The sequence below is a fragment of the Centruroides vittatus genome, unplaced genomic scaffold, assembly GCF_030686945.1.
Source record: "Centruroides vittatus isolate TY-2023 unplaced genomic scaffold, ASM3068694v2 scaffold_464, whole genome shotgun sequence".
In the NCBI taxonomy this organism is placed as follows: Eukaryota; Metazoa; Arthropoda; class Arachnida; order Scorpiones; family Buthidae; genus Centruroides; species Centruroides vittatus.
This window is the reverse complement of record NW_027122710.1, coordinates 2,451,272-2,463,988: the sequence shown is the minus strand read 5'-3', so window position 1 is coordinate 2,463,988 and position 12,717 is coordinate 2,451,272. Positions and strand designations below refer to the sequence as shown.

The window sequence follows — 12,717 nt, the reverse complement described above, 5'->3', positions numbered from 1 at the left end:
ATAAATAAATAATGTATTTAACATGTATAAATGTTTGTTAATTACAAAAATGTTCTTTTAACTAATTTCACTTGTTTCTTAAAAAATATTATTTAAATTTACCAGGTATTAGATCAATAGAAAAGAATGATGATTTTAATAAAGAAAAGAAAATCTTTTGTATTTTGCCTAATCATCTCTTATTTTGTCATCCAGATATGTGGCGTTCAGTCATCCATCACCCAGTTGACAATGTCCCGTATTTTGTGGGATATTCTATGATTACATTTTGTAGTTATTCTATAAGGGATATTTAAAACATTTTAAGAATGAATAAAAAAAAAAGTTAATTTATGTTAGGATATAAAAAAATTTGTTAAATATTTTTCAAAATAATCACATCCTGAACCTAAATACATTTTCTCCAATTCAGGAAATATTTAGGAAAATTAGTTTCTTTCAGTTATTGAAAAATTTTCTTCAATTCATCATGTATGAGTTTTGACTCAAACTATTTTGCTTTTTAAGATTTTTTTTTCCACTTTGGGGAAAGTAAACAGTAATTAGGAGTTGATCAATGGAATAAGCTAGCATAGAAGAATAGCAGTTCTAATTTTAATATTCTTTGTGAAAGTATTTGTCTGTTATGTTTATTATAAAGTTTATTTTTTGATGCTGATTTCAAAATTCAACATCAAACAGATTCAGTTTATTTCATAAATTTTATAACTTCAAAAAGTGACAAATAAGAAATTGGTTAATGTCACCCTTGGTGTCAAGATGGCGGCTCGTCTTTGAGTCCAGCAAGGAAACAGTGGGACACATGTTGTAACCTAACCTAACCTATTCTAATAAATTACCATAATTATTACCAACCAAATTATTAGAATAGGTTAGGTTACAACGTGCGTTCCATTGTTTCCTTGCTGGAATCAGAGATGAGCCGCTATCTTGGCACCAAGGGTAACATTAACCAAGAAATTTATTTTATTCTGATATTTTTAGCAAATATTTTGAATTAATTTAAATAAGTAGAAATAATATAAATAGAGTTTGACTTTTGAATTATGCAATTTTATTATATATATATATATATATATAATGTAATTTTATACATGTGAATTCAGTTATAATGAGCACTAGAGGACCAGCGAAATTTCCTCATTACAACCATTACTTGTTATATCCTGAAGAGCAGGGGGAAAATGGATGACTGCTTTTGGTGAAAACATAGGAAGTGTTCCATGGGTGGCAAAATTTGTAGCATTGTCATTGATGATTACCATATTTTATGGACTATAAGACGCACCTTAATTTTTAAGCAATTTAAAAAAAAAAATACCTATAAGACGCATCTGAATTTTGGAGGCAATTTTTTGAAGAAAAAAATGCGTCTTATAGTCCATAAAATACGGTAGTGAAATCTATTTTTTAATTTTTAATTCTAAATAAGTTGATAGATTCAAAAAACAAAAAAAGTATGTTATTACATTATAATGTATTTTTATTGATAGTTATAGGAACTACAAAATAATTAATATTAAACAATTTTATTTTTTCGTAATTAAAGATAATGCTAATTAATAATATGCCTGATTTCAGTTAGTCTTTTTATCTACAGATTTTAAAATTGGTGATTGCTTTATTTTTCCAAAATGTCAATACTGTCGAAGAAGACAAAGAAAACTTTCTACACACTTCAACATTTTTAGTATCATGTTCTAACTTACAAATAATTTCTACTTTTTCATGAACTGAGAGACATTTTCTTTTCTTCATAGACATCTTTCTCATAGAAGAGTTTGTTTCTAAGTACAATACAGTGAAACCTTGATCTACCATTCCCATGTCAATCATTTTCTCACATCTATTGGTTTTTTCCTCCAGTCCCAAATAATGACCCATATATATAATACTAATGTTTCCCATATTCTTCGTTTCTTCATTGTTCATTTTTCCACAATATTTGTTCTATATTTTAACTAAAAGAAAACTGTTATCCACATCAATTGTTCTATTAACAGTGGGGGTGCTAAATTGAAACACTGATTTTTGTGTACTAAAAATAAAAGCATGCAATATTTAAAAGTTAAACCTTAACATTTGTATATGAAACTAAACCAATTTCTCAAATAGCTGCTCTTAATACACTGTATTTAGAGTAATAAAGTACAGTACTGTACTATAATATTGCAATTATTCTGAAAGAGAGATATATTATTGTTTTTTCCTGGATAGTTCTTGTAATTATTTAAACAGCAGTTAAATGTATTTTATTTTATTGTTCACTGTAGTATGGCAATTTTACAATTATAGTGATGATTAGGTAAATTAGCAGAGCAAGGCTGGAAGCTATTTCAATAAAGTGAGGGGCTGTCTCCAAAAAGAAAGTTAAGAATAAATAGGCCTGTAATCCATGGGGTCATAAAACTAATTATCCAGTGGTCCTAAAACTAAGTAACCCTTTTAGTTTTATCTCTTCCAAGAATTTGGTACTGCTTTCTTACTACTTGAACAATTAAGGATGTTAATATGTTTGCATAAATATCAAAAATTTGCATGGTATATTCATAAAGTGTTCATTATAACTGTGAGAAAATGTATGGAAATGCATGTAAATTAAAATTGTTATTGTGTTTTGTTCATTATAACCATATTCCTTGTATTCCTTATAACAGAGTTCAACTAAATATATAAAGTTAAATCCTAAAGAACTCTTGTTTTATTGGTGTTATTTCTATCAGAGAATTATTAGTTGTTTAGTGTATTTTGATAAAGCAAATAACAATAATACAGTGGAGTTTGGAAGGCACGAATGTTTTCAACCCTTTTCTTCTAATTGTTAATTACATTGAATTTGAATATAGCTTATTTAACAGTTTACTAAAGTTTTGCTTATTATTTTTTATAAAAAAATAAAAATATGGCTATGTTCTCACATAAAATGAAATAATGAATTTATAAGAATTTTATAAAGAATAAATGTTTGCAAACTGTAAAGAGTACTTCCTATCATTAAGGGATTGATTATAGTCAGTTTGAAATAGAGTGGTTATGAAATTGAAATAATATAATAATTTTTTTATTTAACATTTGCTGTACAGCAAGTTCTCAATTAATATTGTCATTAGGTTCTTGGAAACTGTGATGTTAACCAGACTGATGTGTAACATAATCAATTTTACTAAATGACATAAACAAGAGTTAAGTTCCTATGACATATTTCCAGTCACAAAACCATCACCAAATTTCTAAAGATCCAAAACTTCTATAATATGAAAGATTGAAATAAATGTGAGATATTCATATTATATTTAAGAAAGATTAATGAAAACAATTAAGGTAATTATTTACCCAATTTTGGAAATCAGTGAGTGATGGCAATCATAGCAGTGGTATGGCAATTAGTGAGTGATGACAATTGTAGTGGTAGATGGTATGAGGAGGGAGACTAAATCCTTATCACTGGTAAAGATGAATAAAATGAAATAAGGAATTTATAAGAATTTTATGAAGAATAAATGTTTGCAAACTGTAAAGAGTACTTCCTATCACCAAGGGATCAATTATAGTTTGTTGGAATCACCAAAACAAACAACTTGGTGATTCCAATAAATTATAGAGGGTGTCATATAAATTAAAAATGGAAGATACAACAGGGCAAGTTTGTTTACAATTTCTTTGACACTAAATTATGCCTTATATGTTATGTTATTGTGAGAACTGGGAGTTAGAGAAGGGAACTCTAGACCCTCTTATCGGCAATGGAATGGTTAAGCCCATTCACGGTTGTCAGTTGGCTAGGAGGGCTAAAATCAAGTGGGAGGGGGTTAGTGAGGTCATTGATAGGCATCTTTATCTCAATTAAGATAGGTAACCAGATTTATAAACAATATAACAAACATTTAATATATCTCTAATTCTAAGGGTATACAAATTCATACACAATAGGTGATTAAATGCGATTAAATGATAATCATATAAAGTGGTGACTATTCTAATTCTTATACTGCAAGTGCATCCTTAATTTCTTGAATATGAAGAGAGAGTTTACAGATATCTATCCAAAATACCTCAAATCTTTGTTGATCATCGAGATGACAATGTTCTATAGTCTTGAGGAGGATTCTCTATCGAGGGAATGGCGAGTTTAAGGCGAGTCTTCTAGTCATTGACCTATATGGGCCGGAGATGTCCATTCTTGGATGTATGCTGAATATGGCATCAAGGGAGACTACTAATGTTGATGCCCACTGTTGTCCACTTCGATTATTGTGGGTCCTTTGTCTACTACTGATGTCCACTCAGATGATTGGGTATGACCCCTTTTTATATGCGTTTTGCGTGAGAACTGTTTAGGGTCATTTATGATGTAATACATTCTAAGACTGATTTGGGTCCGGGTTTTGCGGATATGGGCTGTCAAGAATTGGATGTATCGATGATTTATTGACATTTTCTTTCCGTTATTGCGATTCATCCTACCTCATAAATTTGTTTGTTTGTCAGTTGTTATCATGACTAATTGCCTATACTAAGCTCAGGACTTAGGTATACCTGAGGTCAACCTGAGTAATACTTGTCGATTTAGAGGGATATTTGATTGGTTTTATTGTTGAAGACATTGGGAGAAATAGGATGTGTGTGGGTTTTTTCCACCTTGTCATCCTTTCCCCGTTTGACCTTTTGTTTGCCCTTTCCTGGGGAATTGGAGTAAAAATATTACTTTTAAATATTTAATTATTACTTAAAATACTCCCTTAATTGATCAAATTCTCACATTATTAATGTGGATATACATGTAGTTTCACATTATTTGATAAATAGTGAAAGTAATGAATGAAAATTATATTAAATCAACCCTGTGTATTTTCAAGAAAAAAATTTGGTTAATATTATTCTTATTGAATCATGTTTGCAGCCTTCTACCAGTTGGGAATTTAATTCTCACCTTGGAGAATCAATTTTATTATTTATAAAGAAAATTCAACAACAATAATTGTAAATGATTACAAATATATTTCTTTTTCTCATTAATGTTATAATGAAATGACATTAAATGAGGACTTGCTGTATTTAAAATTTATAGCACTATCAATAAATGTCTAAAAATATTTTGACTTTAAGATGTAAACTAAAGAGAAGTAGATTAATTTTGTAAGAAAGAATATATTGTTTTATGCAAGCAAATTAAAGAATTTAAAAAAAAATTTTAATATCAAAAAAGATGAAGTTCTGATATTTAATGAAGTATGAATACTTTTTAACAGTTTTGTAATATTTAAATTTTGTATAATTTAGTATAATCTAACATATAAACCAGGGGTGTCTAACCCGCAGCTCATGGCAGGTTCCAATGCAGCCCAATAAACATGTAAACAATATCGACAAATTTTTTAATTATTTATTTATTTATTCAGTTATTTCAACGGCATAAACCTCAAAAAGAAGTTTCACAAAGCCATAAACCTTTATACATATTTTATTTTTGTGTGGAAAGGAAATATTTTCAAATACTTGGAAATGTGTGAATGAGGAAGGAACACTAAATAAAGGAGTTCTTGGAGTTCTGACTCAAAGGATTATAGACCCATATTCAGGGAAAAGAGAGAAAGGCCAAAAGATAAAAAGTAGTGAGAAAGCTTAAATAGACCTTCTGTTATGCAAATATTGATCCTTAATTTTTTAACCTTTCTCACTTCTTTGTCTTTTGGCCTTTCTCTCCTTTTCCCAAATTTGGATCTATAATTCTTTGAGTCCCAACTCCAGTTTTATTTAATATTTTTTACAGCATTGCAAGATTTAGCTACTTTGCACCAAATTTGGCTATCCTTTTTTAGTTTGGAGTAAAAAATATCATTTGGCACATTGGCTACTTTTTGGGCTACATATTATTTATAAATATATTAGTTGAATAAAAATGCACTTTAAAATGGTGTTTCCTTGTTTTTTTTATTAATTAGAGACCCAAATAAAACAAATATTTGTGTTTTTCAAATAAATTTTTGTTTGTCTCCTTTATAATAAATGAATTTATCTATTTCTAAGTAAAAATTAAGTGTCTGTAGAAGTAATTTTTTAAAATATCTTTTTTGTGATAAAGTTTTAATACTTATTACTATAATCTAGGTATGTTAATCCTTAAATATACTTGTATATTTAAGGATTAGGCCACGATATACTTGTGGCCCAAAACTCTGTGACTTCTTCCAGTGTGGCTTAGAGAAATAAAAAGGTTGGACACCCCTGATATAAACTATAACTCTTTTACATAAATTAATTTATATTTTTCTCATACAAGATCAAACTGGTTAAGAAAACTGTGAAATTTTATTTATTTAATTTTTTTACATGAATACAATTTACAATTATATTTTTCCAAAAAAATAACAAATGTAACTTTTATTATTTATAAAAGAAATTTTAAATTTGTTTATATATAAAATTGTATTTTTCTAGATATTTCGTTATTTACGAATTTTTGATAAAGAATCTGGATTTGAAGTATTACCATGTAATAGGTATTCAGGAGAACATCATTTAGGTGCTAAAATGTGTGCTACAAGAAAATGGTATAAAAATGTTTTCTATAATCTTTTATAATTAGTAATATGATATATATATGATTGATAATTTTAAGTAATTCTTAGATAAAAAAAAAATATCGATAGAAACATTATTCTGAAATTCAGAATTAATTTATAAATTTGTTTATCTAAACATAGAGATCATACAAATAATGTGTGTATTTTCTAAATAGATAGTGTTCTGTAAAATCAGTTTTAAAAAATTTAGAATTTATAGGACATATAGGAAGAAGTTTTAAATGTAAATAATAGAAAATGAAAACTAGAGAGGGGGGAAAAATCATTAAAAAATTTTGTCACATATATTTTAGCTTTTTAATGGACAGAATTATTATGCGGATAGTAGTAGTAAGATCAAATTTATGATATAATTTTGCAGTTGCTTTTTTTTTTGATTAACTTTTATACTTGTGTTAGCTATTGCATGCCATTAATGGTTACTATCTGTTAAAATATCTGTTTAATTAAGGAATAGAAAATATGCACATAATAGTCTTAAAATCCAGTAACTTGCATTTATTTTACTTTATCATCAGTTATAACTGTCATGTAATTCTAGTTTGTGATTGGTAAGAAATAATTTAACATAGTTCAATAATTTAACTTTGTTATTATTTCTTATTTTAAATTATTGAAATAATTTATTTTAAAAATACAGTAGAAACTTATTTAGCTGGGCTTGTTTATTTTTCAATATTAAAATTTCATTTCATTTAAATACTAATGTAATTTCAACTGTATTCAGATAAACCAAATTTTTGGATAATTGTGATACATGTATTTCTAATGTACAGTACATTCATAAATAGTTACAATAATTAGTTGTTTTAATGATGTAAAATATTTATTTTTATGTTTTTATTGATAAATCTTACAGCAACTTTTGTAAGAACTTTTTTAGCATTTTATCTGTTTTAATATCTTTGTCAAACTATAAAATTATATTATTATTTCATAGTTAGAAGTTTTGTCTCTGATAAAATATATATCATATTTTGGAAACTTGAATAATAAATATTAAAAGTTAATCATATTAATTAAAACTAATTTATATATTAGAGAATTTATTTATTTATATATTAGAGAAATTAGAGAATTTATATATTTTGAAAACTTTATAGATATGTTTAAGAAATTTATTTCAGTTACTTAATTATATAATTATATTTATCTCATTCCATTTAAATTTTAAGTTTAAAAAAATATATAAAACTTTTAAAATTTATAAAATTATTTTTTACTTAAGTAAAATGGAAAAAATTATTATATATTTGCTAATTTTATATAGTTGTTAATATTAATATCATTTTTGTCATAATATATAAGAATGCAGTTAAAGAATTTACAAATTTTTATATAAAGTGGTATTATATAAACCAGGCATGGGCAACCTTTTTATATTAAAGATCATACTACACTGTTTTTATGTGAGATCAGGCTGAAACATGACAAACATTTGATTTTATGAAGAATTTACTTAAAAGCTGATGTTTTTAGTGTTTCAAAGTCAAATCTCATATCAAGATTACTGTATTTTTTGCCTTCTAAGATGTACTTTTTGTACCTGAAACTTATCTGAAAATTAGAATGTCTCTCTTACTGTAAAGAATATTTTTTCTTCCAAAAATTAACTTGAAAAAACATGATGCATCAAATACAATGGTGCAACTTTTAAGGCAAAAATATGGTATATGCAGCATTTATAAGCAATAAAATTATATAATTTATTTTAAACTGTAGATAAAAAATTTAAAAAAAAATACCCATACTTAATGTTAGAACTTTGGATTTGCAACTTATTGATGAATTTTTCAATATATTTGTCAGTCTTGATCTTGTTTTTGATTTAATAGCTTTCATTCAAGAAAATAATTGTTTACATTTATGAATATCCCTAAATATCAAAGTGTGTCTTAGCAATATTTACAATTTTTGAAAAGTCTTTTTATTTGGAGATTGCAAAATATTGTAATAAAAGGTTTTTTAATAAAATTTTTGCTTTAGAAATCCATTTGCAGAAGTTCATTCAATTTCATTTGAAGTTTTTTTACGTCAGCTCAACCTATGATTTAATGCATATGAAATAAAGGTCTAGATTCATGATTTTCGTTCTGACGTCGTTAAATCTTGAATCAAATTCTTTGTCAATGGCCTCATCAGAAAAGGAAACATATTCAGACATCATAAAAAATAAGTATGTACTAATTATAAAAATAATAACACACTTCTAAACTGTCTTTTACAAATCTAAATTTTATTTTGAGAGGCTTTAATATGAGTATGCTGTTAATGAATTAATTGTATGTTGCAATTTTAAATTTAGACTATTTAGTGCTACAAACAGTATAGGTTTTGACTATTTAAGAAAAATGATAGCAGTCATTTTTGACTAATCGTTTTAATTGTAATTTTAATGAATATTTTGTGTTACTTAAAATATTATAAAATATTCATTATTAACATTTATTTATTGATCAAATTATTGATACAGTAAATACTTTAAAAACATACCTTTTATTTTGTAAAATATGTTCTTGAATGGGAAATACTTTTTTGTTAAAAATTTCAGACATTTAATTACTGTTAAACCAGGGTACTTTGTGACACTTTTTGCATTTTTTTAAGGTTAAATTCTGGATTATTGAACCAAATGTATTACTAGTTGTCATTTTAGAAAGATTTAACATTCCTTTTTCTTTACACAGAGTAGAAAATCAAATATCAAAATAGCAGCTCAGACATTTGTTCTTTTTCTTCATGCCACTACTAACATTTTCCAACAGACTCTATTGCACTTATATGCTCACCAGCTTTTTCATTTCTATTATAATGCCATAATAGTACTTCTGTTCAAAAATTACAATTACACAATGACTAATTTTTTTGTCTTCTATTAAATCTCCATTATACGTGATGTTTTATTTTGCTATTTGAATCTCATAATTTTGCAATTTTACTCCCTACACTTTTATCAGATTTTTTGTATACTATTGCAAAATAAAACCTTTCAATTGTACAAAATTTACTTCTGGAACTTAAACCAGCTAAACCAATTAATAAAAATTAATTCTACAACATGATCATAAAGTTCCTCTTCAGTGGACCATGCTCATGGTGATGTCATAACTTATTTTAAAGGTAGTATTCATAATTGTGTCTTACTGTAAAAAATTATGAAATCTTTTATACAATAGTAAGATATTTTGGGATAAAGTAATGAAAAGCCATTAGATGTCAATAATTTTTGCAGAGAAATTAAATCAACAAAAAATTTTCAGTAAAAAATAACTGCTTTTGCTTCTAATGTTAAATGGATGTAATGTCAATGAGAAATGTAAGATAACAAATCCAGTCACTGTGGAATGATCCTGCATCCTTTACAAATTCACCATCCAAGTAGATTTTTGAATGCTTCGTAATTTTTGCTAATAATATACAGTAGTTCATATGCATAATTTTATCAGAAACATTTGTCTATTAGAAATGTTTTCAGCTTCCCAGTTTGTGTTGTTAGTGTTACTTTGAACTTTCTGCTGTTTCCTGAAATTTATTATATGTAGAATGCTTGATAGTGTAATGACCCTTACTATTATGTGCTTTACATCTAGACATGGATTCTGCACATAGCAAACACAGCAATTTATTTTTCTCTTCAACAAAAAAGTATTGGTTCATTTACTTTTACTGAAATATTCTCATTTCATCTGATAGCTTTTTTTTTTTTTTTTTTTTTGAAAAAGCAAATTATGAAGGTTTATTAAAAATCTGAAATTATAGTAGTAAAACATTTTGTAGAATCAACACTCCAGTAAATAATCATGGAAAGGAGGACTAACATTTTTTGATCCTTTCCATGGATCTGAAGATCTTCAGATTCTTTGGATCAAATGTTTTGAACTGGTATGTTTCAATTCTTCTTACTGGAGTATACATATACACCCCAGTATGAAGAATTGAAGCATATCAGTTTAAAACATTTATCCTGGAAATGTAAATGTATGAAGAATTGTTGCAAGTAGAACAAATCTGACAAATTTAGAAAATTACATTTTATAGCCTGAAAAAACTTCTCTTTTTGAGAAAGAAAATGATTAACTTTCCAGCTGACATTGCCACATATATGAATATTGAATACTTCTTTTTATTACCAGATTTAACCTGATTTGATAAACATTAGTTGCCAGATCATTGACTTGACTGTATAAAATTACTTTGCATTAATGTACTCATTATATTGCTGAACTTTAACTTTGTTATGGTACAAATATAATTTAATTGTATAGAAACCTCATAATTTTTTACTTCTAAATATTTCTAAATAGTAGTGTAGACCCAAACACAAAGAGTTTATGTTAGTATGGAATGATTATTTAAACTTGCTAATTACAATTCACAATTCCTATGTATTGCCAAGTATACTATTTGTGAAAAAAATGTGAATGCTATGGATAATTAAAATTCATATTTATCATTTACAGCCTCATGATCTTTGTTCACTGGACATGTGGACTTACTTTAAACTACTTATGACATAAATATATTTAAGGATCTCAATAATATGTGGACATAAAAAAACATAACAGAGGGCTACAGGTTGCTCATGCCTGATATAAACTAACATAGTCTTTTTAATGAGTATCTTATTATAATATTAACACCAATAACTGCTAATGTATTTCTCAGTAAATTATAAACATTATTACGTACTTAGAAAAGAATGTAACAATATAATGTAACAGGTGTATTCAGAAAGTATGTTCCAATGGACTATTAAAAACAAATGATAATTTAGTTTCAAACCATATTTATTGCCACAAGATGTATGGTATGTACCTTATACATAGTTTTCATCATTGTTGAGGTACTCACCATTGTAGAATGATGCTGCCTGTGATGCAAATCACATGCCAATGGCTTTGAAATTATCATTACACAAATGCCAGACACCAGACTTTTTCATATGCAGGAACAAATGAAAATAATTTGGTGCTAGGTTGGGGTTGTCAGAAGATGATCTAATTGTTTCCAATGGAATGTTATGATGAGATCTTGTGTTCTGGTGACAGTAAGTGGGCAAGAAGTATGAAGCAACACAGCAATCTGACTAAGCATGCCAAGTTGCTTGTTCTGGATTGCATGATGCTGTTTCTTCAGTGTCTCTCAATAGATCCTGTATTGATTGAGTCTAGAGGCAAGAATTTCATAAGAAAAATGCCCTTTCTGTCCCAAAACACTGTGCACATGATCTTTTGAATTGAAATGATATGCTTGAATATTTTCTTGCTTGATGATTTGTGCCTCCACTGCATGGACTACTATTTTGATTGAGGGAAAGTAAGGAATGTCTGTGTCTTGTCACTAATGATGTGGCTCAGGAATTTATCACCTTACTTTATTCTGTCAGGAAAGTCAAGATACCATGTTAAACTCCATGCAATATATTATATAATACTAGATACACACAGTCAGATGGCCTTAAAATTGTTTTTATAATGCCTTTTAACAATATAAAATCGTTGTCTTCACGCTAGTGAACATCTCAAATTTGGACAAAACTTCACTATATGAAGTAAAAAATTTTCAACACTTAAACATTTAAAATTTACAATGGAATTCACAAGCCTCAAATTCCATTGTGAATTTTGAATGTTTAAATATTGGGAATATTATACTGTACTTAGTGAGGTTCTGTTCCAAATACAAGATGTTCACTACCCTGATGACAATGATTTTGTATTGTTGAAAGTGCTTGTGTTATAAAAAGGATTTTAAACACACTGTCAGATGGCATTATCTAGTAGTATAGTCGACATACTGCCAACCCATTTCATTTTGTGTTTCTCAGTGAACATATATGGCATCTAGCAGGCATGAGCACAGTTTCTGAAAATCCTGCTGATCAGGCACAATTTCATGCAGAAGTGACTGTGAAATTTGTGGAAAATGCAAGAAAAGTGCAAAATGATGAATTGTCTCATGAACTTTCTCTATCACCATATGTACCAAATTTTCATTAGCCACAGATGGTTGGCCACTTTGTGGATCATTATGCCCATTTTCCATCTTTTATTAAAGTGTCTTGCCCATCTTTATACTATTGAATCACTCATGGCTTGTTTTCCATTTACTTCACACAGTTGACGATGAATGT

The 12,717-nt window shown here is 27.3% G+C and overlaps 1 protein-coding gene across 1 annotated transcript in view; it reads left to right on the top strand.

Annotated features, from left to right (window-relative positions):
* The window catches only part of Hmt4-20 (Histone methyltransferase 4-20), a 67,379-nt gene that overhangs the window by 28,712 nt on the left and 25,950 nt on the right, over positions 1-12,717 (top strand). The window contains 1 exon segment of the mRNA XM_067287460.1: positions 6,439-6,551. Within this exon segment, the coding sequence (XP_067143561.1) occupies positions 6,439-6,551 (113 nt within the window).